The sequence below is a fragment of the Colletotrichum scovillei genome (genome assembly GCF_011075155.1).
Source record: "Colletotrichum scovillei strain TJNH1 chromosome Unknown Contig00008, whole genome shotgun sequence".
NCBI lineage: Eukaryota > Fungi > Ascomycota > Sordariomycetes > Glomerellales > Glomerellaceae > Colletotrichum > Colletotrichum scovillei.
Window position 1 is genome coordinate 576,734 of NW_023336266.1, and position 27,963 is coordinate 604,696.

The window sequence follows — 27,963 nt, forward strand, 5'->3', positions numbered from 1 at the left end:
GGGCATTCCACAAAGACTCATAACTTAGGTGACTATTGACATCGGTGAATTATCTCATGGATGAGTTATCTAATGTTGAATCCATCATCTGGAAACCTCCGCGGTTAGCGAGTACTTACTTGTCGCGGGGAGCCGTTCACATTCTGAACACAATAAGGCGAATGTAAAATGATTGAGTTACGAAATTTATGAGATTATTCTTTCTTTGACAAAAAATCTAAAGACGATATGTGTGCAAAATGCTTGCTGCTGGAAATTCAACCCCTTCTCTGATCCAATGGTATACGTAAACTAATCCTGAAATAATCCATCCTTTTCCTTCAGTTTCTCAAAGGCCCCTATGCTGAGGCAGTCTTCTCAATCTGGCTGACGGCCGCCATGGCCTCCTTCTCGGAAAGTCTGTCAGTGGACTGGGCTCCGTGAGTGAGGCCAGCAATCTCGGTCTTCCTGAACTTGCGTGCCGGGATGCGCTGGTCAAAGAGAATCTCGAGCTCGCCGTAGGTGCGGCCTCTGGGCTCAGGCAGACGGAACCAGGTCCAGACGAAGCAGATGGCACAGCTGACGGCCCAGAAGAAACCGCTCTTGGCGCCCCAGTTCCACGCAGAAGGGTTGAGCATCAGCGGGGTCAGGATGTTGGTCGTGATGCCGGTGATGTTGTACAAGTTACGCGCGAGCACGACAGTCTTGGTCCTCAGGCGGGTCGAGCTCAGTTCAGAGACGAGAGAGTAGCAGACGGGGCCGACAGTGCAGTCGTACATGAAGGTATAGACGAGGAGCAAGCTGCCAATGGCCCACTGTGCGGCGACGTTGGACTTGCCGGCCAAGGATGCGAAACCGATGGCTGCGAGGATGGCGCACATGATGCCCTGGCCAGAGAGATACAGAGTGCGTCTGCCGAAGTGCTGCATCAGGAACCAGGAGAAGACTGTGCCGAGGGCGCCGAGAGCGTACTGGGCCAAGGACATGGTGAATGCGTTCTCCTTGGCCATGCCGGCTTGCTGGTAGAAGTATGTCGAGTATCCCATGAATGTTGAGCCGCAAAGGGTCTGGATGGCCCATGTGACGCAGACAATCTCGGTACGGCGAAGGTCGGTGCCCTTGAAGCAGTCAATATAGCTTGTTCCACTCTGCGCTGCCTTCTCGAGCTCGTTGGTGTGGACCATCATGGAGATAGTCTCATCGGCATTGAAGTTTGCCTGTTGGTTGCGGCTGGTGAGGCGAATGAGAGACTTCTTGGCGTCATCGAGGCGCTCCTTGCGGATGAGCCACCAGGGAGATTCGGGAGCGAAGAAGATGCCGATGATGAGGGGGACGGGCCACATCCACTGGAGGGCAAAGGGAATCTTGTATCCCCACTCGTCGGTACGGGTGATGACACCTCGAAGAACACCGCTGGCAATGAGTTGACCAATAACCCAGCAGAGATTGACATAGGTAGTCTGAATAGAGAGTTAGCGATTAGCCCAAAAGGGGATCTGGCGGGAATATTGGGACTCACAAGGTAGGCTCGCAGATGTGTGGGGCAGACCTCGGAGGCGTAGGTGACAGTCAGGGTCTGGAAGATACCCCATGGAATACCAATGAGCATCTCTCCGATCAGGAGCTGGACAAGGGTCTCGGAGAAGAAGATGATGAAGATGAAAGCCGTGACGCCGACGAGGCCACCAATCATGGTCTTGCGGTAGCCGAATCTCTCGGCAATGATGCCGTTGAGGAACAGGCCGGTGATCTCGCCAACAAGCGCGCCGTTGCTGAGACCAGCCTGCCACGCCGCAGTCAACTGATAGCTGCCGTCGGGCTGGATCTCACCAAACTTGCGCTGGAAGACGTCGTAGGCATAGAGGTTACCGATGAGAGTCTTGTCGAAACCCTCCATGATGACGGCGGTGCTGAAGAAGAGCGACCACATGACGGCCCTGGGGTAGAGCTTGATCGATGCCATCAGGCCCATACTGAGCTCGGCCTCGGTCGCTTTGGCCGCCTCACGGGCGAGCCCGGCGGCATCTGCATCGGCGATGGACATGCGGCGGGTGGCCTCCGAGTCGATCTGGATGGTCTCGGTCGGCGCCCTGCCCGCGGATGATCCGATGTGCACCATGGTTGCGGTGTACTGGGGTAAAAAATGGAGAAGAAAGAAGAGTTGATAAACCGGGGGTGAATGTGGGTTCGGGCTCGATCTTATAAGATCAGAGCGGGTGTTCTGAGACTCCTGTCAAGGGGAGTCGAAGATGCTCGAGCTTGAATTGTTGTCAATCCCAATGAAGCTGCTGAAGCTGATGTTCTGAAGATGTGTTGAGACTGGGGATATCAGATCATCTTATATCTTGCCTGGACGTTTGCTCGATCAAGCTGATGCTATGCGCCAAGGAGGTGGTGGTGATAGTTCTTCCCGGAGAAGCAAGGTAGTCGATTAAGCGGCGCGGCTTCTCACTGGCTCGCTCAAATTCAATTCCAAGGTGGCGGAAAGAAGGTATGTATGATGTTGACGTTATGGACCATCCGTGTCTTAAGTCGCCGCACTTCAATGCGAAAAGACAGAACCAAAGAACCCCAAGGCTTCCTTTTCGCCCGTCCCCCCTAGCAGTCTAGGACCCAAGGCTTGGAATCCGGGACTAAGGACCACGCTATGCTCCACTTTCTCCGCGACCCATTGGCTCGCGCGGGGAAAGTCGAGGGATGGATGGTCTGGGGTTGGAGATGCAGTGTGGTTGGTACTTGTTTGCTGGTTGGGGATTGACAGCGAGATGTCTCGAACGGCTGGGTCGCATATGGATGTGGATGGGTCAAGTATTGGGAAAGGAAAGGGGTGGGAGGGTCACGGCAAAAGGAGAAGAAACCCACATCAGACAAAGTACGGGATAGCATTGCTTAGGCTCTAGCGGACACTTCTCGCCTCACCCAAAAGGAGAGAAAAACTGTCAGCCCAAAACTCAAAAAGACAAGACCACAGAGTGAGACGGTAGTGCCAGCTGGATGTCTAGACTTGCCGTACCGTACACTAGAAGTGTTCGCCGGCGACACCGCGTACATCCCTGCGCACATGTGGCGTACCTGATGCTGCTTCGGGTCAGCGAGCCTTTCCCACCAGGGAGTAGCTTGGTAGAGATCCTGTGCAAGAATCCATGTCTGACGAATGGCGGCACAGAGAACATTCGGCGTTTCCACCCACCGGCAATTGGGGCGAAGATTTCTGCGAGATTTCGTATGGCGGGACGGCCAATAGGTCTTCTTGCCTGACGTCGCTGAAACTAGGCATCCCTGCCACAAACACTTGCAGATGGGATGACTGTCGCTGTGGGTGTTCTGGGGTTGGCGTTGGTTGCTCCTGTTGGTTCAAATTCCCTTTCTTTACGGTCCTGACAGTTGGGGGCTGCGAGTGAGAAGAGAGATCTAGCAGCGATCGACCCCCATCAAGTTATCCCACTATTGCCGTACGCTACTACGTACGTGTGCTGTATCCGTACCAACTCCCAACAGATAAGCGCCTTTTTCTTAGCAAACCGCCTGATGATCGAACGGCGAACGGCAGCGTTCTTCCCCGCGTAGCCTCCCGCAGATACATCACGAATATTTGCGGGACTTTAGGCGGGGATTGGCGCCAGAGTTCCAGCGATTGGTCGGTACCGTCTTTACGCAACGTTGAAGGTTCGTTGGTCTGGTCTCTGGTCTCTTGTCTGAGTCTCTCGGAAAGAAGGTTGGGCGGGTGAGCGCCCCCAGACTGAGCGAGTTCCAGGTCCAGGAAACTCAAAAAAGCACTCGGGCGTATCACGCGCGAGCAGAATATCGCTGAAATTAGGAGCTCCTCTCAACCATTCCCTAATCTTTCTGCCCAATTTTGTTCGGCGCGATGCCGGCCTCACCTGGATTCCTGGGTCAATCGTCGTGGCTCGACCAAGTCGACAGCATCTCTCCCCACGGGGACAATGTGGAACAAAGAGGTCGAGTCTGGGGATGGAACTTGTGGTGGACACAAGATCAAGCAATCATCCGACAGAACCAATAAGTCCCCTTTCCACCTGCCACGTTGTCGTCATTGCTCGCTTGTGCGACATGACCCCCGCAGCCCATCGTGATCATCCCGAGTCTTGGCCCTCCAATCATCTCCAGATGTGGAAACCCAAGCTCACCGGATAGATCCCACACGTGCCTCGTATATCTACGAGCAGTCAGCAACTGATCGAATCCTCTGCCCAAATCCATCGCATCTATGTGACACGACAGGATATATGATATATCTCGATTTCATCAGGGCAGTGCATAATGCGGCTCTGTCAGATCTACAGTCAGATCCTTAGACAGACAACCGCAAATCTGGCCGACCCAGGATTCTAAGGCGGCTTAGGGCGAACTCACTATCGCGTCAATGAGACGTGAACCTAGGAAATGACTAGCGATTGAGGCTGACGAAGGCTACCACACAAGACTGCCGACGGGAGTGACAAGGATGGCACGAGTATCCCGCTGTACGATCCGGATAGGACCATCGCGAGTCACGAGTCACGGCTCCGTTCGATGTGCACCGTAAGTGGAGCCATAATCGGGTTCGGGCCTTAAGCCCATCGTTACCGCAGCATCAAAACGGGGCAGCACCAAGTGGCCGGGACTGTCTCATCTCCACGGCTCCGATTATCACATGCTAGGCCCGCCGGCTGTCTTCCGAAGTTCCCGGAACCCCTGAGCCCGGGCCCGTCTCCGGACACCAAGCTCTGCCCCGCACCAGCCTCGGAACCGGTAGAAATAGTACGGAGAGAATGCCCCGCCATCCGAAGAGCACGGCAGGATTTGGCCATTATGCATATAATAGCAGCCCATAGTCCTGTTTGTTCCTGTCGCAAACCCTTCATCTCTTAACTACGACCCGCCTAATGGAACATGTTATCGTTGCCTTGTGCAATCGAAATCATAGCTCTTTTGTTCTGACATGACAACATGATCACGTGTTAGCAGACCATGCATTGGCTTCACGAATAGGAGCGGAATGACGATTGCTAGGAGCTGAACGCCACGCCGATCTCAAGGACAACGAGCAGGTCTGCTTGAGCAGGTTCGCATGCAAACCCTGGGCATGGGTGGTGCCCACTTCGAGCCTGTGGCTGCCACGGTCCATGGTGAGCCATTAAGCGGGGTTTTCAAGGGATATTTATGATAGCAAGAAGCGCGTAAGAGTCAATACGTGCAATGTTCGTTCATTTCGATGTTATGAACACCTACGATATGCCAGCATCCGGCGTCGCTCTGTGCCGACTCTTCAATCATCAATATCAAGGCAAGTAGTGCTGGATCCGGCCGCTCTTCGTATTCGTGTTCATGGCTCTGAGAGCGGCACGGACAGGTCAAACCGGCGCTTTCCCACAATAGGCTCGAAATATGGGTCTCCCGAAGACCAGCAATTTCATCAGAAAGCATGGTAAAACGGAATGATGCCTGCAGAAAAGACAGAACATCTCGAGAGATATCCACAAATTTTATCAAGATGCTCCATTGAGTGAGGAAACGGCTCTACGGGAGCTAACGGGTTGTTGCATCATCTTCGCGATCCACCGTCTTTCCCATTTGGGCAGGGTCGACGAATCAGAAGGATTCCTGGACAGTGTCCGAGTTGACGGTTCTGACATCCGTAGGGGGGCAGAGAGGCGCATTCGTATTCGGATTTGGTTTTCATCGAAGAGCTTATCACGTATTCGTGTCTGAGATCTCAGCTTCCTTAGTTTGTAAATGATAGAGACAATTTGTTCAACTCTTTGGATTGATGATTGAAGCTGATATCGAAGAAAAAACATTTAAAAGCAGAAAAGACGCTCCCGGCAGAAGAACGGACGAAAACAACTCGAAAACTACGTCTTCCAACGAGTGCTGCCAGCTTCCTACCAACTCTCGACATCGCAAAACCAGCCTTTTCGACTCTATTATAAGTCACCATCATCCAGAACTCTCAACTCCTCATTCATCATCATGGTTACAACGATTCCAGAGGAAGGGCAGATGCTCTTGGCTAAAGATGCCACGTTTGAGAAGATTCTCCACAAGGGAACGTCCAAAGACGTCGGCATGTCAGCAATGTTGAAGAAGGACTACGAAGCCCAGAAGGCGGCCACGGACGAGTACTTCAGTCATTGGGACAATAAGAGCGCACAAAAAGAAACGAAAGAAGACCGCGATGTACGTTCAACATTGTGATCAGAGTTTGATCCAGCTTTGCCTAACTATCGGTGTCATACAGGCTCGTACAGCAGATTACGCTTCTCTTACTCGGCAGTAAGGTCTCCAAGCTCATTCGAAAAGCAAATCTGTTGTCTAACTGTCAACTCCCCAGATACTACAACTTGGCGACCGACTTCTACGAGTATGGGTTCGGCCAAAGCTTCCACTTTTCTCGCCCTTCTGCCGGCGAATCTTTCAAGCAGAGCATCGCAAGACACGAACACTACCTCGCCCACGTTATCGATATTAAGAAGGATATGAAGGTGCTGGACGTTGGCTGCGGCGTGGGCGGACCTGCTCGGGAGATTGCCAAGTTCACGGGGGCGTACATTACCGGTCTCAACATCAACGAGTACCAGGTGGAACGGGCCACAAGGTATGCCGTCAAGTCAAAGTTGGATAAACACGTCCAATTTGTCCAGGGCGACTTCATGGTATAAACCCCTACTTTCGACAAAGCACGCCTGCAAGTCCAACTAACAACAAGTGTTTAACAGAAAATTCCCTTCGAAGACAACACCTTTGACGCGGTCTACGCCATCGAGGCTACAGTCCACGCACCGTCCCTGCAAGATGTGTACTCTGAGATCTTCAGAGTTCTCAAGCCCGGCGGCGTTTTTGGCGTCTACGAGTGGGTCATGACGGAAAAGTACGACAACGAAGACCTCCGTCTCCGCAAGATCCGTATCGACATCGAACAGGGAGACGGCATCGCCAACATGGTCAAAGCATCCGAAGCTGTGCGCGCGTTCCAGGCAGCTGGCTTCGAGATGATCCAAAACGAGGATATGGCCGAGCGCCCCGATCCGAGCCCGTGGTACTGGCCGTTAGATGCGGGTAGCTGGAGACACGCGCAGACGGTGGGCGACTTGCTCTACACCTTCCGCATGACTGGACTGGGACGGGCGTTTACGCATGGGTTCCTTGGACTCATGGAGACTTTGAGACTTGCGCCTCCTGGGATGATGAAGATGTCAGATAGCCTTTGTGTCGCTGCTGATGCTCTTGTTCTCGGTGGTAAGGAGAAGATTTTCACACCCATGTACCTGATGGTTGGACGCAAGCCTGCGAAACAGGAGTAGACGTTTGCGCAGCCATATCATCATCTTCCCATTTTAACTTGGCAAAATTAGAACCATAGACCTTTACAACTTAACAATGCCTAACAAATTGTGTTAAACCTCTTGTGTGTGAAAGTCGCTGGAAGAGGGGGGGAAGGGTATGCTTCGAGTAGAATTTGCACGTTGGATCAAGGAGCAGAGAAGGGCAAGGAACATGCAAACAAAGTCAAAAAACCAAACGTTAATCAACCAAGGCTCTGGGAAGCAAAAGAATGGACGATCTGGGAATCGAACCCAGGACCTACCGCATGCTAAGCGGTCATTATACCACTAAACCAATCGCCCATGATGATCTAGCCCGGACTTGAACCGGAGACCTTCAGTGTTCTCAGTCCGAGTTGCCTCGAATCTGTTAGACTGACGTGATAACCAACTACACCACCAGACCATTTGAATTGTTGAAGGTTGAAGCGGGAATTGGGCAATAGGAATCGTTGCGGTGGGGGAGAGGAAGTGTGGGATTTGAGTCGTGAAGCGAGGGAGGAAAGCCCTGGTGGGGCCGTGTCGGCGGGGCGGAATCTAGACCGGCGGTCGAGCCGGAGCTGAGGTCCTGAAGCAGACGCGCCTGGCCGAAAGGGCTGAGGTGAGACAGCCAGCGCCTCGAAAGCCCCTTACGTAAAGTTCTCTGCAGGTGGAAAGAATGCATGGAATAACCCTTTTAAAACAACAGGTGAGTTGTCTCAGGAGCCTCCGAGACTCTCCTAGAAATCGTTGAGATATCATGATGATGGGCTGATAGAGGATCAACCGGATTCTTGAGCTCGACCAGCATTGAGAGATGTTTGACCCACTTCCTGGAGAAATGAGCAAGTCAGTTAAGAGGAGTAGGTCGACTAGACGCAGTGTCACTCGACAACGTGGTTCATGGAAGAATCTGGACAAGGGCTCCGCGTGGCTTGGATTCCCGAACGCCTCCGAACCCAAAGAATGAAAGGACGATTGAGTCTGAGAGCCTTTCCGGACGAGACCCAGCTCCGCATACATGAATTTCACAGGATGATTTAGCCTGGGCGCCGCGGCATTGCATATGCGCCCTGCATCTTGTGCATTTCGTGAGGGGTAATGGTTCTCTAGCCCCCGGAGTAATATTCAAATGCTTGGGCTTCAGATATGGGACAGCAAGACGCGAGTATTACTCTGGGCAATGCAAGAAGTGTATAAGCTATTCGTACACGGCTGCTTTCTCCCTGCGACCGACACTCGACACAAAGGACCTTGTATGATTGATGTTGTTCCCGATCGGTGCCACATAGAGTCTCTTTTTGACTTTCGGGAAGTCCATAAGCTTATTCCACGGGATGATGGACTTAACCAATGTCAAGTATGTTTGGTGCATTGAGCAAGGTTTACCCCATTTTCCGCAGATTAGGCTTTAACACCAGCCAACTGCATTGCTTACCTGACCCTGCAGCCTGCCCTATTGCACCTGCAGATATCCTCTAATAATCCCCATCACACACCGTCACCTTAGGCAAAATGCTTTCCATTTCGCTTGATCTTCAGCAGTTGTAGTCATCCTTGGCTGCGTCCAACATCTTGTCTTTCTGAAGAGACAAATGCTCTGCAACATCCCGTGCCATTTCTGCCGCATCCCATCATGACCCGGAGTCTTCATTTTCCACCACTGGCAGCGGAGCGCCATCGCTAGCCGGATCTTGGCATGGTCTTCCCGTGTTTGCGTGGCTTGGCCAAGATGCTCGACCTGGTATCTTGATTGACTATCATTGGTGATAGCTTCTGCAATTTCTGCAAGGCATGCAGGGTTCTCCGCATGCTCGTAGAAAATGCTCATGACATTCATAGAATCGCGGAATAGCTGCAGATCCAGTAGCTTGGGACCCGGCTCAAGGCTCGGTTCGGGGTTTGAGGGTTGCTGATTGACTAACAGACCGTGAGCTCATGGATGCAATAGATTGTGTATAAGTAGGACCAGGCACTGGCCTTCCAGTCAACGAGCCATTCTTGTAGATCACGCAGTCTGTCGTCAGTACTGGTTTTTCTCCCCTCTGTGTCTTCTTTCCGGTCCCGGTTCCTTCTCAAGATAATTACCACCATGAGAGTCAGCGTCTCGGTAGTTTTCTGCGCCTTCCTAGGCTTAACCACTGCCAATCCCCTCGATTGGCTCGGCCTTGCCTCTTGGGAAGTCGAAGGCTTCGCCAAAGACAACCCAATTGGCAAGACTACCGGAGGCAAAGGAGGCCCAACTGTAACAGTCTCAAGTGTTCCCGAGCTTCAGACCGCGGTGGCAGGCAGTGATCCCAAGATTGTGGTCCTGAAGGGCGAATTCGTCTTGCCTGCACGCCTCAACGTCGGATCCAACAAGAGCTTGGTTGGCTACAAGAACACAGCACATATTACCGGCAAGGGTCTCAATGTCTACAACGCAACGAACGTCATCTTGCAGAATCTCAAGATCAGCCACATCTTGGACAATGACTGCATTACGATCCGTAACTCTACTAGGGTCTGGGTAGATCACAACGAATTCACCTCAGATATTACCAAAGGCCCGGACTTCTATGTAAGTGGACCTTTCCCGCATGGGCTTCCTGATTGGAAATGTTGCTAACTTCAATCAAACAGGACGGTCAAGTCGATATTATTCGTGCCTCGGACTGGATCACTGTTTCCTGGAACTACTTCCACGACCACTGGAAATCATCCCTCGTTGGGAACGATGCCACATTCCGCGACCTCGACTTTGGCCATCTTCACGTTACATACCACCACAATTATTGGAAGAACGAAGGCACTCGCGGGCCTGCAGGTCGCTTCGGACACCAGCATATCTACAGCAACCTCTACGAAGATTTCCTCTATCAGGCCATCCACTCTCGCTCCGATAACCAGGTTCTCGTCGAGGGCAACGTCTTCCGCGGAAACACCCGTGAGGCGCTCAGCACTTACGGCCTCGTAATCCCCGATGATTCTCCAAATACTTGTGTCTGTGGTGACGAGGAATTGGATGGCTTTGCTAATCTTGGTGCACGTATGTATTTGCTTGGCCTGTCACTTGTTCGTGATTATCTTGGGATATGCTAACATGATAATAGCCAATGATTGGGGAAAAGCTGGTGTCAACATTACCCAGAAGGGCACCTTCTACAAGGCGCCATACCAGTTCAAGCTCACTCCTCTTCCTTTGGTAGCACCCATTGTCAAACTTGGCGCAGGAATTGGCCGGATTTAGAGTACCTTACTAGAGCCGATAGAGTGAGAGAGCCCTATAAGTAGACAGAGTACTATCCAAGGAAATCAGATAAAATTCGTGTTATCTGGCTATTTTTATGCTGGCGCGAGATCTTGTGCGACAGATCGCATCAACCCGGTTCTTTGAGCTTAGACGGACGTTTGTGTCATCGCAAGTCGTAATCAGACGACAACCGCATTGGCCACACTGACACTGAGATGGCTATGGGGGCGGTCAGGGCGACTACATCCATCCTCATGGAACAGTAATCGGCATAAAATTGTAGAGAACTGGTTCAGTCGACTTTTAATTGATAAGAGCGGCGCCTTAGGTGCACGTAACACAAATGCCAGTGGTGATACCGTGAAGGACCATGTCTTTCCAACCCCCAAACTTCAGTACCGTAGAAGCCAGCTCCAGGCCCGAGACGAACCGTACCATCTCCCACAAAACTAGAAGCGTAACTTCTCTACATTATTCAGCAAGAAGTTGAAACTGTCCTGTCGGAAATCATCATCTATCAAATCCGCACTCTTGGCCATCATGTGCAGCATCTTGTTTCCGTCTCTCCACTTAGGCCAATCGATCAACTTCACCTTCGCCTTCCCCGTGCCACCAGAGGAGTCATTGGGGTCGAGGTTGTAAGCAAAGTTGAAGTAGTACGCCCGCGTCGCCGCAGCAGCGTAGTTCGGCTTGATCCCATAAAATACCTGGAGGAGATCCGATCCGTGGAATGTTCCGAGGACAGGAGTACCGTAGTCGTAACTAGCGAGGTAGCTCCAGGTGTTCACTTCTGGCTGGACTGTTTGGGAGATGTTGAACACAGCTCGACGGGTAAGGGTGAAAACCGTGTCACCCAAGATAGCAGCTAGTCTCTTGAATTGAGGCCGAACTTCGTTGAATCCTGCGGTTCTGAACGGCGATCCTTCAGAGGGGCGGGCAGCGTAAGTGCCTACTAGGTCTTTGATTTGCTGTGGGGAAGCATTGTTGAAGTAGAGTTCGCCAAGATACTCTTCAACTTCTCGAGTCCTGGTGATATTCGGTTGGAACAAAGCGAAAAGGGTGCCCTCATCTTCTTGGTCTCCTAGAATGAAGGGTACCTTGGGGAGCTTCCCAGAAGTAGCAAATACCTCTGGGCTTGACACAATGTTCTTCCCGTCAGGTCTCGGGAGGTAGGAAAGAGCCACTGAGCTGTAACTCAGAAGACCTGGTACGGAATTTGCAGCTTTGCGCATGTCCTAGCCGCATATGTCAGACACAACATTCAGAGTTAGAGGTACACTAGGTAGCCTCACATCGTAAGAAAGATCTCGCAGGCATTTTAATCGATCAGGTGCTCCATCGCATCCGGCAGCAGACAAGACCTTGTCATAAACCTGTGTGGCTTTAGGAGAGTCCATTGGATCAGTCGGAACAGCAGATCCGGAGTTCATTATGGCGCCGCGAAAGAGAGCCTTGCCATTGCGTGTGATGTTGCCGTTGTATAGCGAGAGTTGACTGAAGATCGATATAGCACCGGCCGACTCTCCCCATAGAGTAACCTTGTCCGGGTCGCCACTAGAAGACAAGTAGTCAGCATCTTTGTCTTTGTCATTTTGTTTCAGAGGACTTTGAGACCTACCCAAAGCTAGCAATGTTGTCCTGGACCCATTCTAGACCCATTCTTTGGTCCAGAAGACCAGCGTTAGAGCTGCCTTCCTGCATGAGGTCCTTGCCTGGCATGAATCCCCAAGCACCCACACGGTAGTTAACTGCCACGAAAACAAATGGCTTGCCGGTAGACATGCCTTCTGCGATAAGTCCAGCTCCGTTGTACATGGAGGTGCTGCCTAGTTCGAACCCACCGCCAAAGATCCAATACATCACCGGCAGCTTATCTCCCTCTTTGGTTCCGGCGGGGCGTTGCACATTAATAGTGAGACAGTCTTCTTGCCCAACGGCCAGGTTCTTTAGAATCGGCAGATTAAGAACCTTGTCGAGAAGGTCTGGAGGGATGAGAGGCGAGCCAAAGTCTGGTTGTAGGATGAACTGCGGGCATGACTCTGGTTGTTCCGTGGTGGCATCGACTTCGCCCATGGCTTCGGTAAGCCGTACCGGCGGCTTGAACCTCAACTCCCCAATGGGAGGTTTTGCAAAGGGGATTCCATTGAATGATTCAACTTCTCCAGCCTTGGCTCCGAGAAATCCTTTCGTTGTGCCTTTCAGATTTGCTTTCGGTGCCTTGATGGTGACTCGAGGGGTTCCGCCACCCCCTTGCTGCGGTGCAGCCCATGTCTGAGCACATAGAGAGACGAAGACCAGTGTCGAGAGAATCATGATAACGTAGCAAAGTAAGAAAGAACCGGGAAAAGCTCATCCAGTTGTTCTCAACATTCCACTTAGACAAGTTCATCAATACAAATGGGGTTGCAGCGGCGGCTTCGGATCGATATATGGCGCGAGAGCCATCCCGGCCGGTGCTCGGCTTCGGGATGGATAGAAAGGCAATGACTTCATTACGATCGATGAACCAAGATCCCATCGGTACCGTCTTGGTTTGTCCAATGAGCTTAATTCCAGATGAACCAGGTAGCGCCGCGCGGGAGGTAGCGATATGGCGGATACTGTGGGTTGTCTTTCGCATCGCATCGCCCGAAACGGAAGTGTTCCTATATTTTGACAGTCTGTCAAGGTTGTGGGCTGCTCGTTGAACCTCTCAGTAACAACAAGTTGCTCTCCTTACGACTCGATCCTATCGGTGGAAGCACGTTTCTTTCCACCCTTGGCGGCGAGATCGCATATGATGGGTCGGCAGGTGTCAAGCGATTATGCTTTCAGATGGCTGCGACTTGGGATACGACGCTGGATGGATGAATAGTGTAATGTAAGAGGGTGGGAAGAACAACAAGAGCTTAAATCGGCCTGACCAGGCTGCATCGGCTACGTTGGAGGTCGTCTTGGTTAGGGTCCTGTCGCCGAATCAGGCGAAAATTCATGTTCTGCGACGGTCTGTGTTGCAAGGATTTGAGGGAGATCAGACGAAGACCGCTTCAGCCAATCTGGGGTCCGAATCTTCATACCTCCGAATTCGTGTTCGGGACCGTAATTCAAGGCAGTACTGGGAGACAGATCTCGGGGACCACTGATCGCTTAATCGAAGCTTCGTCAATGTCTTGGAAGAGTTAATAATTGCCCACTTTCGGGGAGATGCTGGCCAACTTGTGTACTTTTGATGGTATGCAGAATCATTTGGAGGAAAATTGAAGAAAGATCCGATTGGCTCTACTTTAATTGTTGTTCAATGGCTAAAGTACCTAGCTAGATCCTTCCCCGCGGCCAACTTACGCATGTCCCGAGATGGCCTTGGGTTGATACAGTTCTTCAAGGTACTTCTCTTCCTCATCGGTCAGAACTTTGCCGTCGGCAGTGATTGCTTGGTCGATTCTCTCAACGCTGCTAAAGCCGATGATGGGGCTCGTAATTCGTTTGTTGATCCATGCAAGAGCCACGTGGGACATGGGCCAGTCCCGCTTCTCCGCGATCTCCTGAACTCGCTTGATGATGGTCAAGTCCGGCTCCACCGTTCCATGGCTTCCGGGCTGACCCTCCTTCTCGGTCTTGCTGCGGGAGGTGGAGCCGAAGTCCTTGGGTGGTCGGGCTAGGTGACCACGACCTAGTTGATGTCACCAATTAGCGTGAGCTGAACCTGAATGTGAAGGTCATTGACTTACAAAGAGGAGCCCACGGAATGAGTCCGACTCCGGTGTCGTTACAGAATCGGTTCATCTCTCTTTCTTCTTCGCGATACAACAGATTGTAATGATTCTGCATGCTCACGAACTTTGTCCAGCCATTTTTCTCAGCAATGAACTGCATCTGGGCAAATTGAGTACCCCACATGCTGCTGGCACCGATGTACCGAACTTTCCCCGTCTGCACCAAGTCGTGCAGCGCCTTCATCGTCTCCTCTACGGGTGTTCTGGGATCGAATCTGTGGATCTGAAGAAGGTCGATGTACGGAGTGTCCAGCCTCTTCAACGATGCCTCTACCTGATTGAAGATAGAAGCTCTGGACAAACCCCACTGGTTTTGGTAGTCCTTCGATTTGTTGATCTCCTCGCGGTAGTTGAAGTGACGAGTCTCTACAAAGTGGGCAGGTCGTCAGCAATGCGACCATGATTGTCACAGCATCAGGTACCAAGTCACATACCAGGCTCTTCACCGACAGCAAAGAAACACTTGGTCAAAATGACCACCTTTTCGCGGGGGATGTTGTATTTCTTCAGGGCCTTCGCAATCGTCCGCTCAGATGCGCCATTCGAGTATGCGTTGGCGGTATCCCAAGTATTCAACCCCCGATCATAAGCCGCCTTCAGAAGAGGAAGTGCCTACGTATTACATTCTTAGCCACGCTGGTCAAGGATCGTGAGATAGCCGTTCAGTATACCTCGTCCTCATTGAGAGCCCAGTCGATGGACTGAGAGTCTCCAAAACTCATGCAGCCAAAGATGGGAACTGAAACACGCAATCCGGACTTTCCGAGCTGGCGGTACTCGACCTTGGTGCTCTCGATACTCTCCCTCAGGCGTGCTGGGAGCTCCTTAGATGACATGACTACGAGTTGTGCTGAATTCTTGATGAATAAGTCGTTGTACGGGTGAATATGATCTGCTGAGACCGGCTGGCAGACAATTGATTGACTGAAAAACTGTGGAAGGTCTTGAAGGGCAGAGAGATGGTCTAAATAGCTACGTTGGCAGCACAAACGTCATCAAGCCCGATCGCGACATACTTTGGAGCGGTCACAGCGCGGGTCAGTGATGGAACCGAGAGGCGAAGAGCTACCCCGCACTGCGCTGATCACTGGCCTACCTCTTTGAGCCCACCAACTGGTGCAGCTTGCTGACCATCAGAGCATTAGTGAATCGGAATTAGCTCTTGAGCTGAGCTTGAGCTCATGGGCATTGATTTTGATGACTGGTCCTGAATAAGCTCCTCAGCCCCTCATTACGAGCCGGACTTAGGAAGTTAGGATATATAAACTCCGCCGTCGACCAGGAAGACTGGCAACACATTGTCGTATCCGTCTCGCTTGGGGCTGTGGTTATTGGCAAGGGCCATACTGTCAGACAATTGAAAGCTGTCTTGTATTGGGGGAAGATGTTAGCATCTCTAACTGAAGCACTCCTCAAAAGTTCCCACAAATGGTCCAGCGCCACTGGGGTCATTGTTAGGTTCGCAAGCACCGCGAGCGCTGCAGGTTCCTCTACCATTGTTACAAGCAGCGCCAGCGTTGACTTGAGCATCCTGATCACCACCTCCCAAGATAAAGTCGTCGACTTGAGATCGTCCGTTCCCGGTCTGACATTCCTTGAAGTTACCGACAAATGGGCCAGCGCCGCTCGGGTCGTTATTAGGCTCGCATCGTCCGCCTTTACAAAACCCTCGACCGTTGTTACAACTTTCTAGAAGCTTCATTAGTTTTGTCTGATCCAAAGTTTGTATCTGCGCGATTCTCATGGGCCACAAGAATGGGTTCGAGCAAGTCAGGTACCAAGTAATAGTTGCTTTCCCTGCTCCAGCTGACAGGGACACTAATCCGACGCTTGCTGCAGATAGAAGGCTTGGGTACTTACGGGCAAATACCCGGCTCGAAAGGAGCGTTAGGCAAGCTGTCAAAGTGATAAGCCGCATTTTGAGGGATGGAAAGAGGTGGACGAGGCAAGTGAGTATTTGATAAGGGAAAATGAATGATCTGGTAAGTGCTAACGAGATGATACAAAATATGGCTCTGCGATCGTACTTGACAGTGAGGTTCTGTACCAGACAGAATGGGCATAATGTGGATGTCAGTTGAATCAAGGGACGAACGACACATTTTCCCTTGAATCAAGGAAAGTGATGGCCATATTTATCTCAACTCTAGATGCCGGACTTGTCCTTGAGCGGGTTTCTACAATTTCGTGACCATCCTAATGTTCCAGAACTTTTGCAAATTCGAGGTTGACTCATGGCATGATTCAGGAGATCCTAGTCTGTCATCCAATATTTTCTCGGCGTCACTGTCAACGGGATACATAGCCCTGTTTTACGTATTCGGTATCGCAAAATGCTTCCTTTGACCTGTCTGACACGCTACACCGTCACATAGTCACCTTGTGGGGCTCAGGGAGATCCATGCGAAGTTATAGGTCGGTCTGATCGTCGTGAAGATGACATGCTATGATCCGCTTGTCATGGAGTATCCAGTAGTTTCATTGGAACATCCATATGAAACTCTCGTAGAAGGTCGTGGAGCTCAAATTAGCTTTGTTACTAGGGATAAAGATAGGTACGCTGTTTCAGTGACCAGGACCTGCGCACATCGAAACCGCAGCATTCGGACTACTCCGTTCAGGATCACACTTGCAAACAGCTAACTATTGGGATAACGTACACAATTCCTCCCACAGCAGATATCATCTCCTAATGGCATGCGTCAAAATATGTCTGCTACGAGGCGTCACACCAGCTGAAATGGATACCGAGCCAGGCCTCGGCTTTTGTGACCAAGATTCGTCCGCGTGTAAAGGTCACTTCTTCAAAAAGACATAGGCTCTGTAAACTAAGCGATGGTAGTCAAACCTCACCTCACGTCAGGGCAGCAGCGACTGTAGACTAATGAACTTGTCTTGGAGCCCGGAACGAAGTGTAATAGCATGGAGCCCATCGTAGGTCTCAACTTCGGGCTCAACTTTGCCTAATTTTATCTGTACTCGCACGCCTTTTCGCAAAGCTATCTCATATTGAAAAACACCATAGCTGGTCAGTGGACTTAGTAGGTCCTGACCGACTCGTTTCCAATGCCAGTTGCCATTGCTCAGCATATGTACAAAGCGAACGGAAAACACTTCACCGTCATACTAGCCGTATCAGCGCTAGAAATCAGTACCTGGCCCACTCTCGCGTCAATGTTGATTTCATGCAGCATTGCAATGACAGTCAGAACACGATATCTTTATTACCAACATTTCTGCTTCTCACCTCGAATCTGGCATTGTAGGGAAATGGCGAGAGCTCTGTTGTTAGATCCCCCCCTGCTAAATCGGTAATAATGCGTCGGCAACTCTGCGGGGCCTTACGTTGTACTACTCTGGCTCTGACAACTAGCTACTAGTAACGAGCCATTCTGCAACCTGTCACCAGAACAATAAGGCAAAAAGGATGTCATGTCATTTCTCTTTGCCGCATTTTTCTCAATGCAGAGCTGCAGCAATAATTGAACGTGGCATTTTGTCACATGCCCCTCAATCGCTGTCCTAGACTAGGTAGACGACAATACTACTTCATCTATCGTTGTTGTGCCAGCGAGTCATCCTCCACTTTTCACGAAACCTTACCTAATAACTCGACCCCCCTTCTTCTCTGACCATTTCTGCTTTCCCATCCTATTCCTCGCCGTGATTATCTCTTTGATCTTTCATACTAACCGCTTGAGATGCCTCCAATTCGGACAGCAAAGTCTTCCGCAGCGAAGAAGTCTGGCTCTGTTGCAGCCTTCTTCGTGAAGGTAGACAGAAATGAAGCTCTAGCCCGCGCTATCAAAGTCCAGCCAAAGGCGCCAAAGACGCCAAAGACGCCAGAAGCACCTCAAGATGTAGAACCCGCGCCAATCTCACAATCGACCACACCGCCAGCCTCTTCAATGACAACAACAACACCGACGAACTCGCAGACTCCACCTGAGGAAGGAGACGATATCATCGACTTAGTGATGACGGACAAAGTGGTCTTACCTGATCTAGTGCCTCAGACAGTCACTATTCCGTCTGAGTCCCAGCCGTCACAATCAAGAGCATCATCAATCCAGCAGTTGAAGCGTATCAGGCGCCCAGACACTCAGAAGGGCACCAAGGGTATCCTTTTCAACGGTAATCGGAGTTGGGAAATGGATCATCTGAACTGGCTGGGATCTTCGACAAGAGAAATTGTCTTCGGAACCGAAACGCAACTGACACCGTAAGTTAATATCTAATGATGCATATCCCATCTACCCTCGGCTGTTTCGGTTATAGAAGAAGTCAGATTTGCTTTAATACTTATTGCACCGCTTGACTCAATAGCACTGCATCTGCTTACCATTGTCCCCAGCAAAATCATCGACGACCTCATCTCTTTCCCCAAAGTTTGTCGTAACCTGTGGCACATTGAATTTCTTCACTTGGACGACGGCTATCATCCCGATAATCACGCCAGAGACTTAACGGACGACCATATTGTGAAGCTGGCGGCAGCGTGCCCTAATCTTCGATCTATCAAATTGCGGGCTACCGCCCAATTGGGTCACAGATCTTTGATCGCATTCTGTCGACATTGTCCAGGACTGAAGCACTTGCAGATAACCGGCGAAGCTGCGAATAAAACTCTCTTTGTGCACGAGGAATTCTTTGATGAGCTAGCGAGACAGCCCAGCTGGGCTCCGAAGCTCAAGAAGGTTGTGCTCTACGCTTATGATGGTCGGCTTCGCAAGCCTTACCTGGAGCACGTGCTTGCATTATCGAGGACGAGACCAACGATGTCCATAGAGTTTCAGAATATTCAACTGAACAGAAAGCCGAGATGGCCGGATCCAAGGTCTTACCTCAACTCGTTCGACAGGATTGGATATGCGAATGGGAGAAAGAGGTATGACAAACACGGTGAATACCTTCCCGACGTGTGATTTCCTCAGCACGCCGTTGGTCATATCATCTAATGCAGAACATCTCCTTTCAATTTGTTTCCAAATGTAAAGGTGATTACATGTAGGCTCAATGCAGTCTCGAGATAATTGACGTGACAGCGGTGATGTACTCAACACGTTCGACCATTGGTGCTGCTTTGGTTTTGCTACATGTACTTACGAAGTCTAGTGTGGGAAGCCGGTAAATGTTCCAACATTCAAATGGCGGTTCGCACAAGATTGTGATATAAGCTAGCCAGTGAATGCGGTCAATTATAGGTAGTCAAAGTAGTAAGCTAAGCAAAAACTCCCTTATTTTGCTTTTAAGTTTGTCTCAACGCCTCATTTCTTAGTACATGATGTGAGTAAACGGACATTTGATTTTGCTAGAGGCACTTAAGCCCTTGAACGGTAGTTGGGTGGTTCTCTGGTAGAACGACTAACTACTTCCATCAATCAAGTATTATCCGTATGCTACCATAACACCAACACGAGTCGAGTCATTGGGCCCGGACAGATGGGGGTGGTGGCACATCTCAACAGCTTATGAGCAGACTCAGTTCGAAGAGAGGCTTCGTAACTCAACGTCATGCAGCAAACTTTACCGTAATATGACGTTTTACAATATTCCCGAGCTAAAAGTATCTGATCAAGAGCCCTATTGGAGAGAGACTTCTTCATCTTGGGTCAAATTACAGATGGCGAGCAAAAGTGAACATACCCCCTGTACCTTATGTTAACATTGTAACGTCGCCTGTCGCTCCAAGAATGATTCTCTGAGGCTCAATAGAAGCATGAAAAAACTCTTCAGCAGAAATGTGGCGGCCGTTCATGAGGACCGGTCTCCAACATTTTACAGACGGCGGAACAGTCAGAACATTATGTTGATATCCGAAACAAGAATTGAGTAAGTCACTCGAGAATGGCAAAGAGCGACAAGTGGTTTTTTTTTTCTCGGCGAGTTGTCCAGAGGCGAATGACCCCTATTGATGCAAGCGTTGTATCGAGGAATAACAGCCAAAAGGGCATGCGCTATTATGTCAGGAGATGTGTTGGTCCGTGACCTAGGCACCTTATCACACCTCCGACATGCGGAATAAGTCCTCAATCTAAGACATGAATCACCCATTAGTCCTTGCATAAAAATCTTGTTTGCGTGTCCTTATAGCATCCGTATGAATCATCGCATGCAATCAAGGTAGGATAGGTATCAAAGTGAAGTCGCGATCCGAGGTCGAGTGCTGTCGATAGCCATGATTGGCTCTCCCAACCGGTCCTGATAGTGGATTAGTTGGGTTGACTTTGAGCTTGGACTCCAACAATTAGACATGAGACAGGCAACGCCACTCCTGGTACGGACGACTGCATGAAATGAAGAGGCCGCCGCAGAAAAGCCTAGCAACTCAACAAGTCTTCCTGAGCCTCTGGCACCCGAACGTATGGGACGAGGTAAGCCCTGAGAATAACAAGGCATACTTTGAATAAACTGATGGGCTACAGCAATATGCGGAACGCTCCAGGCCACATTTCTATGAGAGCAAGGCAGTGCCTGATACCAAGCTGAGGCTATTTGTAGTTTAAAGGTCAAAAATTACGACGGTTGGATGATGTGTGCGGCAGCAGATGACATGATGTAGCTTAATTAATGTTGAGTAGCATGTACTCTTTGATCCATGGAGCAGTTTCACCGTATTGACAGCTCACACACTTATCACATTTCATCGCTGGTGATGAGTCCACGACGTAACCACACTTCGGAGCAACTACTGAGCCACACATGGCGAAACACAAGTGGACGCAATGACCTCTGGCGCCCTCGCCCTTTCACCGGTGCTTCATGTCCGCTTTAACCACACAGCTCCAGCCACATCAGCCCTATCGCGACGAACGCCGGATCCGCGTGCCATGCCGAACGTGCTTAATAAAGTGGTTTAAACTGGGGCTAAGCAGGGAGGATTTGGGCTTTGATAATAATCCACCGGGAGTAAGCCGGTAAAGAGAACAACAAAATTTTGGAAGCCATGCAGAGAGCGCCACAATGACGTCGAAATGCAACAAATACACACACGCAACGAATGGAAAACAGCGGGACAGAGGAGCCAATGGACAAGGGCAAATAGGAGAGAGGCGCAGAATGCGATGCAACGGCGGACGTTGTTGCAATGCGGTAGAGTCTAGACAAGGGCAGGACCTTTACAGTTACACACGCCGCACCGCAGGACAAGTTCTTTATCGAAGTATCAGGCGGCCCCGGAGATGACTCAGCGCGTGAGCCAGGGGTCAAGTCCGTCCGCTGTGTCCGCTGCCCGCGGGTTTTCCCTTACGTCTCCCTCTATTTTGATGTGCTCGGAGCTTCCCAAGGCGCTGCTTTTTCCGGCCCCTTGTGTTATTAGCTGATGATGGGCTGGCTGCTAGCCCCAGCGCTGGAGCTCCCGTCCTTTGTGAGTGGTCTGGTGATTGTTGGACCCAGTCGGAATCTTCGGACATACCTCCGTCCATCCCGAGCAGCGTCACGAGAGATTAGAAAGCAATCCGGTTTGCGGCTCCGTCAGATCTTTCTCCGTTGTTTGACTGGGTGGTTTGCCATTTGGTCATTGATGATTGATCGAATGCCAAACGGACGAGTAAAGAAATGACAGTACTATGTATAAAGGACTTTGGGTCTCCCATCACCTGCTCCCCTTTCGCCTCTCCATCATTTCTTGGATGCACACTGTGATACCCAGCTTGCTTGTCTTCCTGCCTCTCTTGATTTCTACTCATCTGTTAGTCGTCTTACCTCTTACCTACGGATAGAACCACAAGGCCTCTGAATTCCCTACAGCCGCACGTCATCTGTCATTCCACTAGCAGTCATGTCAGCAGCGGCAGCGATTGCGCAACCGCCATCGGCGACAACAATACCTCAAATCGGTGATACGAGCCCCCGCCCCAGCGAGACCTCAGATGACGTCTCAACGTTGAAGCCCACCAGTCAGGCATCGTGGAAAAAGAAGCATGGCCTGCATCTTGGCCGCAGCAACAGCGATCACAGCAACAACAGCGCGAAACATGATATCAACCGCACAGCATCGCCTAAGCGGTCTAAGACGTTCTGGAAGTCATTCAAGTACCTCCTCGACTTGACGCCAAAACAAGTCGACGATTTCATGGCATCTTATGTCATTTACAGCCTTGACTGGGCAGATGAGGAGCAAATGCTCAAGACGCTCGGCCCGGATTACAAGGCCAAAGTCGGCGACTGTCTGCAAGCTTACTACGGAGTCCTGAATCACCTCTGCGCGCTGGGCGACGTGGAGAAGATGTACATCCCTCCCTTGATGGACAAGAAGGCGTCCGTTCTCGATAACCAGATGCTGTACGAGGAGTCGATCGCCCAGGACATTGATCTGAAACCGGGAGACAGGGTCCTGGACCTCGGATGCGGCCGTGGAAGAGTCGCGGCCCACATAGCGGCTGTCACCGGCGCCGTGGTCACCGGTCTAAACATCGACCCGAACCAGATCGCCCAGGCCAGGGAGTTCACCGAGCAGATGGGTCTGCAAAACAGCTTCACGATTCAGGACATGAACGAGCTGCCGCTGCCCTTCAAGGACAACTCCTTTGACGCATTCTACCAGATCCAGGCGCTCAGCCTGTGTAAAGACCTCCCGAAATTATTCAGCGAGCTGCGCCGCGTCCTGAAGCCCGGCGCCAAGATTTCGTTGCTGGATTGGGTAAGTCTGCCGGCGTACGATGCGACGAACCCGGAGCACGCGGAGTTGATGCGGCGGACAAAGCCATTGATCGGAGCTGTGGGGACACCGACGCCCGAAACTTTTGAAAAAGCCTTGAAAGATGCTGGTTTCGCCATTTTGAAGTCGGACAACGCGAGCATAGATGGGCTACAGGCGCCACTCATCGACAAGGCCGACGTCTACTTTCGCAGTTTGCGACAGGTTATTCTTGGTCTGGTCAAGGTTCACTTGCTGCCGCCCCACTTCAAGACGCTCATCAACCGGCTTTGTCTGGATGGGCAGGCCTTTGTCAAGATGGATACCATGCGGTTGGTGACGACGAGTTATAGGATCATTGCGCAGAAGCAGTGATTGTTGTTGAGGCTCTTGGGGAGTCGGAATATTCATTCAAATGGCATGGCATTGATTTTAGTGCCATTTGGCAGCGTGGCGAAGGGCGGGCCCACGCTCTCAATGGTCATCTCGAAAACGTAACATACATGCTTTTGAAACTTAATTGCTGGATCCATAGTAGACCATAGATTATGAGAAATCGTAACGATACTATGAAGATCCAAAACGTCTGACCCTGCACTGACTGAGACTCCAACTTCTAACGGTCATGAAATACAACTCGAATTAGAACAGGAACTTCATCCTTGTAGTATTATTGAGTGACGATGCAACAACGCAATCATAGGAGACGATTTGGAAAATCGGAAAGTTTCGGTATGGCTGTGCAACTAACTCAGTGCGATGTGAAGAAACCTGGGAACAGCTAGCCTAAGGGGGAGGGAGTCACGGCTAGGACTCCTGGCCTGACTGGCCACCATATCGCGTAACACAGGCCCCCAATAGGAGAGGCCAGTCGACTTCAACCCTGACCGTCATAGCTTTCGAGTTGATGATGTCTGACCACGTTTGGCGCTGTCTGAGTACTACTGGACTCATGTGTCTCGGGTTCAACTTCATGATTGCGGCAGTTCGACTCAGTATCAGAAGCTCCAGAACTAGCACTGTACTTGCAATTCGATTATAGACTGATGACGGCACCGTCTATGTGGTCGATCGTGATGTTAGTGTAGCGGGCTCTTTACGATACAACCTGGAATGTGGATGTTCGACAAGCTTTTGCCGAGCTAATTAACATCTGCATTAGGTTGCTCATGTTGTTCACCAGTCAACCTGGCACCTGATACAAATGTTTTCATTCCATCTGCATTTAGTAGAACGCAAGCGTACTTCCAGGCTTTCCTTTGCAACTGTCGCTTGGGGGGTTGGATTTCTAATCTCTATAGCCTCACCTTTGAAGTCTGACATCAACGAGAGCTAAGAGATAATACAGTCAAGTGGTACTATGTCCACTCGCTTCACTGGTAGAAAATTCCTAGTGTTACCTAGCGGAGAAAAGCCCGGGGAATTCAGCTTGTGGCGGTGACGAGACGGGTTCCTGCGGGTATCCGGGACGAGGACAGTCGCCTCGAACACAATGGACCACACATCATAGATCGGAACCATGAAGAGATTTCCGCGGTGCCTTGTGCCAGATACACAGATGCGGCTGGGTGCTTTGGTGCTCTTGATCGAGGTCACATGTCACCTAAGAAATTGTAGTAAATGCCACGATAGTTGCTCAAAATCTGCTGTTCTCTTTCACGGGCGCCTAAGAATAGTCATCCTTGAGCCAAAGAAATAAGCGAGACAAGGCATTGGGTTAATTCCGACTCGTCCCCTTGAGGTTCTCAGGATATCATGGCGTGAAACAAACGTGGGATCGTGGAAAATGGTTGCCTGATATCACAATGACCATGCCGCTTTCGCATGATGTCCGCAACACTGCCATCGTGATGTCTAACTACAGCTTAGCGTGTATCATTCTCGGTGGTTCCAGAGGTATTCATTGTACAATGTATGACGACTTCGTCGGAACTTTGCTCTTTCACGCTTTATGCTATCTTTCCTCAATAGCAAAATTTTGGTGGAATCTCACTCCAAGGTGTATTGCCTTCAGCTCATTTGATGTCACGGTAAGCGATGTGCGAGCTGGAAATACCATAACTCTGGAACTCGGGAAAGAACCTTGGAGCTGGAACTAAATCTATAGTCATCCAGTCGGGCTCCAGACCTGAGCTGTGACGGCCCGGCTCGAGAATCCCGAGCGGCCGTCAGTTCCGGACCTGGTAACGATTCGGTGATCCGAATAACTGAGGTCACGCGAGATGGATTTCTAAATGTTGGATGGCAGTCATGAATTCATGGTATGCAGTACCATGCCGTGCCTCCTGATGTGGCTGTGTGTTGGCCATCCCAGGTCAGATGAACACCATTTGTTTGCTTTGATGTAGCCTGGATATTATCCAATTTTGTCTCATCGGAGGTTTGATTGCGATCTCAAGTTTGACCGCGGGATGAGATGTCTTGAGCTCTAGACGAGGGCCTTGTTTGCGGTGACACTAGAACGACACGGAACGAAAGGCGTGCATCCCTATTGGATTCTCTTTCAATGGTGGGACGAGCTTTGAAGTGGCAAAAGAGAACGTCTTGTTTGAAAACTTTCGCTCTTACCACCTCGAGGAACTTTGTTATCGTATCCAGCGTTTTTGTAGTATCACAGATCATCAGGGACGATATCTCCTGAGTCCGCAATGGTTGACGATGATTGGCGATGTTGAAGCGTTGCTGGTGTTTTCGAGACGATGCAGCCGGAGATAAAAGGGGCAATGACAAGACCAACTTTATAATGGCTTCTGCTCTTCAACTTTTCAATCATTCAGATTCATCACAGTCGCCAGATACCCATCCTCAAGTACTTGATCGACCAGAGATTTTCATTCTCGGTTTCAAGCATCACACTTCTCATTACGCGCCTCTCTCATCACACAGGATATTGACCTCGCCCACAATGCTGGCCATCTTGAGCCTACTATGGGCGCTCGCCGCTGTGCTCGGCACCGCCCAGGCCTCCCCAACGACTGTTGTCGATGTCGATCTCCCCGAAGCCGCAAAGCCCGCAGCTCCGACGAAGACTTTCGTCATCACTCAAGAGGACATCGACGCCTACTACGGGGAGAACAGCATGGCTGACGTAGTGGGAATGAACGGCATGGATGATGTCTCACTCTCAGACTTGGATGACCCTCCCATCTATAACATCACCTGCCCGGACAAATGGCAAGTCTACTATTACAATTGGTGGCCGTAAGATACCCTGTCCCCTGATCATAGTGCTCAATGAGTATACTGAAGCAAACACGTCGCAGTATACTCAACCAGATGTGCCGCACATTAGCCAAGACGGGAGGAGCTTGGTCGGAGGGGCCATGGACTGGCGTCTTCGGTGGCAATCAGGCCAAAATAGACAGAGCTAGAAAAGTCACCTTCGACTGGGTACAGACGGGCGACAATTGTCAAGGAAGTTGCGTGCAAGTCTTTAGCACTTTGCGCAACGCGGGTTCGTGTAAGTGAATCTGACCCCATCAGCTTACTTTACGCCCTATTACGGCCTCATGCCATCGCCTAGATGAGCAACACTGACGGTATCTCGATAGGCCGCGGCGATGAGTTCTGGATGCATGAAAAGATTAACATGAATTACGAGGGCTGCGGAATCGCAAAGTTCGAGTATCAATACCAGCAACAAGGGGTACTGGAAAATGGAAGAGGAGAATGCTGGAACACCAAGGATTACCGGCCGACATACCTGCCTGTGAAAGCAATTGTTAAGGATTTCTGCGAACAGTCCATCAGGATGATCCGACAGCAAGGGGCCGATCAGTTCGTCAAGGACGTTTCACGTGGAAAGGACGGACACTATTTCACGAGTTATAACCGCCAGGTCGACGATGCGTTGAACAATACAAGGCTGTACGATGTCGGCATGATTCACTTCTGGATCAAGCCGAGAAACAACACCATTGCTTGTCCTGCGGGCAAGACCGTTCAAGACATCATTGAGGATAAAGTAGACGGACTCAACGAGGCGCTGTGCCAGCAGCGCATCTTGTCTATCGAGAATATGGACTGTAAGTACCCTCTACGTGCAGGACGGCGAAGCCGGCACATTGGCTGATTCTGAGATAAATCATAGGTGGAGCTCCTTTGGGTAAAAGCGATGGCGGACGCTTGTTTGCAGACTGCTTCGAGTGGGGAGTCGAAGCATCTGGTTACAATGGCATCGACATTCTGGATTAAGCTGTCGGGAAAGGGCCGTACTCGCTTCTCTTGTACGGGACTCACCACATTCATTTGCAATGTAAAGGCTGGCTGGGCTAGCCGTTGTGATGCTTTGGGGAGGATATCTCCGCGATTTCGCAGCCATAGCAATCTTCGATTGAGAATGCCAGCCAAACGCTAGGTCTGTTTTTTTTCTGATTTTGACGAAATTGAATCACATTGCAAGCTAAAATCGACCTTGTCAAGATATCACCGCGGGTTTCATTCTGCTGATATCCGTATTGTCGTGAGTAAAGATTAGGCTCGGCCGAGTGAAGTCGCAACATCGCAGATACGGCCAGAGAGGCCTAAGACCGACTTGGCGGTCTCACAAAAGGAGTGGATAGGTGGGCTGGCGGGGGTTTCTCCGGAAAGGATGGGCAGGCGCGGCTCATTGGAGATGTGAGATAGCCGACGTTGACCGAAAACGCCCGTATGAGAATTATGATTGCTGATGAGATGAAGCCTCAAATCAACACATGAGGCTACATATGAGCGTTCATTGAGAGGCCAATGTGAGTTGAGAACCCAAAGATGAGAACGAGCCGGTGACAATTGAATTGAGACACGTGACGTCGTGGGATGCTGTGAGTCCAGATCCGAGGCTCAACCGCGAAGACTAGAGAATAGAGGCGCTAAGACCGAAAAGAGCAAGGTGCCCCACGTTTGGTTCCTTCCCTTCCCGAGTGACAGAACTGCTGCACTGGCTGAACATTGAAGCAGGCGCGGGCACTGCGCATTCTCTCTTTCCCGCGGATGTCGCCTTCCATTCTTCCGACCGCCCGGAAAAGAATAAAGCGGGTCTAATGGCCCATTCCAGCCATTCAGACGAATGAAAACAGC

General features: G+C 50.7%; 9 protein-coding genes across 9 annotated transcripts; 5 read left to right on the top strand and 4 right to left on the bottom strand.

Annotated features, from left to right (window-relative positions):
- Positions 1–221: 221 nt before the first annotated feature.
- HER10_EVM0008324 (sugar porter family MFS transporter) lies at positions 222–2,797 on the bottom strand. Its single transcript, XM_035477851.1, has 2 exons — positions 1,499–2,797; positions 222–1,439 (listed from the first exon to the last, which is right to left on the bottom strand). Exons 1-2 carry the CDS (start codon positions 2,096–2,098, stop codon positions 339–341), a joined length of 1,701 nt encoding a protein of 566 aa, XP_035330836.1. The 5' UTR covers positions 2,099–2,797; the 3' UTR covers positions 222–338.
- A 2,809-nt stretch (positions 2,798–5,606) lies between these two features.
- Positions 5,607–7,343, top strand: HER10_EVM0008907 (uncharacterized protein). The gene is made up of 4 exons (XM_035478413.1): positions 5,607–6,159; positions 6,221–6,255; positions 6,314–6,635; positions 6,699–7,343. The coding sequence occupies exons 1-4, from the start codon at positions 5,953–5,955 to the stop codon at positions 7,281–7,283; spliced, it is 1,149 nt and encodes a 382-aa protein (XP_035330872.1). The 5' UTR covers positions 5,607–5,952; the 3' UTR covers positions 7,284–7,343.
- Positions 7,344–9,375: 2,032 nt separating this feature from the next.
- Positions 9,376–10,512, top strand: HER10_EVM0011557 (pectate lyase; the record flags this gene model as incomplete). The annotated part of the gene is made up of 3 exons (XM_035480985.1): positions 9,376–9,843; positions 9,906–10,311; positions 10,376–10,512. 3 exons carry the CDS (start codon positions 9,376–9,378, stop codon positions 10,510–10,512), a joined length of 1,011 nt encoding a protein of 336 aa, XP_035331007.1.
- Positions 10,513–10,964: 452 nt separating this feature from the next.
- On the bottom strand, positions 10,965–12,828 carry HER10_EVM0003321 (carboxylesterase; the record flags this gene model as incomplete). The annotated part of the gene is made up of 3 exons (XM_035473002.1): positions 10,965–11,750; positions 11,808–12,069; positions 12,134–12,828. The coding sequence occupies 3 exons, from the start codon at positions 12,826–12,828 to the stop codon at positions 10,965–10,967; spliced, it is 1,743 nt and encodes a 580-aa protein (XP_035330536.1).
- Positions 12,829–13,832: 1,004 nt separating this feature from the next.
- Positions 13,833–15,103, bottom strand: HER10_EVM0006765 (aldo/keto reductase; the record flags this gene model as incomplete). Its single annotated transcript, XM_035476342.1, has 4 exons — positions 13,833–14,164; positions 14,223–14,633; positions 14,702–14,879; positions 14,939–15,103. The coding sequence occupies 4 exons, from the start codon at positions 15,101–15,103 to the stop codon at positions 13,833–13,835; spliced, it is 1,086 nt and encodes a 361-aa protein (XP_035330747.1).
- Positions 15,104–15,663: 560 nt separating this feature from the next.
- Positions 15,664–16,185, bottom strand: HER10_EVM0000062 (uncharacterized protein; the record flags this gene model as incomplete). The annotated part of the gene is made up of 2 exons (XM_035469857.1): positions 15,664–15,956; positions 16,128–16,185. 2 exons carry the CDS (start codon positions 16,183–16,185, stop codon positions 15,664–15,666), a joined length of 351 nt encoding a protein of 116 aa, XP_035330335.1.
- Positions 16,186–17,968: 1,783 nt separating this feature from the next.
- On the top strand, positions 17,969–19,192 carry HER10_EVM0002965 (uncharacterized protein; the record flags this gene model as incomplete). The annotated part of the gene is made up of 2 exons (XM_035472656.1): positions 17,969–18,489; positions 18,622–19,192. 2 exons carry the CDS (start codon positions 17,969–17,971, stop codon positions 19,190–19,192), a joined length of 1,092 nt encoding a protein of 363 aa, XP_035330519.1.
- A 2,595-nt stretch (positions 19,193–21,787) lies between these two features.
- On the top strand, positions 21,788–23,471 carry HER10_EVM0003385 (methyltransferase domain-containing protein). Its single transcript, XM_035473063.1, has one exon. It carries the CDS (start codon positions 22,048–22,050, stop codon positions 23,278–23,280), a length of 1,233 nt encoding a protein of 410 aa, XP_035330543.1. The 5' UTR covers positions 21,788–22,047; the 3' UTR covers positions 23,281–23,471.
- Positions 23,472–25,810: 2,339 nt separating this feature from the next.
- On the top strand, positions 25,811–27,099 carry HER10_EVM0012654 (uncharacterized protein; the record flags this gene model as incomplete). The annotated part of the gene is made up of 4 exons (XM_035482046.1): positions 25,811–26,106; positions 26,169–26,365; positions 26,457–26,930; positions 26,996–27,099. The coding sequence occupies 4 exons, from the start codon at positions 25,811–25,813 to the stop codon at positions 27,097–27,099; spliced, it is 1,071 nt and encodes a 356-aa protein (XP_035331070.1).
- Positions 27,100–27,963: the final 864 nt, after the last annotated feature.

What these genes read in the sequence shown, in the direction of transcription:
- HER10_EVM0008907 (XM_035478413.1), top strand. Translation starts at nt 5,953, where the DNA reads ATGGTTACAACGATTCCAGAGGAAGGGCAGATGCTCTTGGCTAAAGAT. An exon ending in AAACGAAAGAAGACCGCGAT is followed by an intron (nt 6,160 to 6,220) that starts GTACGTTCAACA and finishes GGTGTCATACAG; the next exon opens with GCTCGTACAGCAGATTACGC. An exon ending in TTGTCCAGGGCGACTTCATG is followed by an intron (nt 6,636 to 6,698) that starts GTATAAACCCCT and finishes AGTGTTTAACAG; the next exon opens with AAAATTCCCTTCGAAGACAA.
- HER10_EVM0008324 (XM_035477851.1), bottom strand. Translation starts at nt 2,098, where the DNA reads ATGGTGCACATCGGATCATCCGCGGGCAGGGCGCCGACCGAGACCATC. An exon ending in CACATCTGCGAGCCTACCTT is followed by an intron (nt 1,440 to 1,498) that starts GTGAGTCCCAAT and finishes CTCTCTATTCAG; the next exon opens with ACTACCTATGTCAATCTCTG.
- HER10_EVM0003385 (XM_035473063.1), top strand. Translation starts at nt 22,048, where the DNA reads ATGTCAGCAGCGGCAGCGATTGCGCAACCGCCATCGGCGACAACAATA.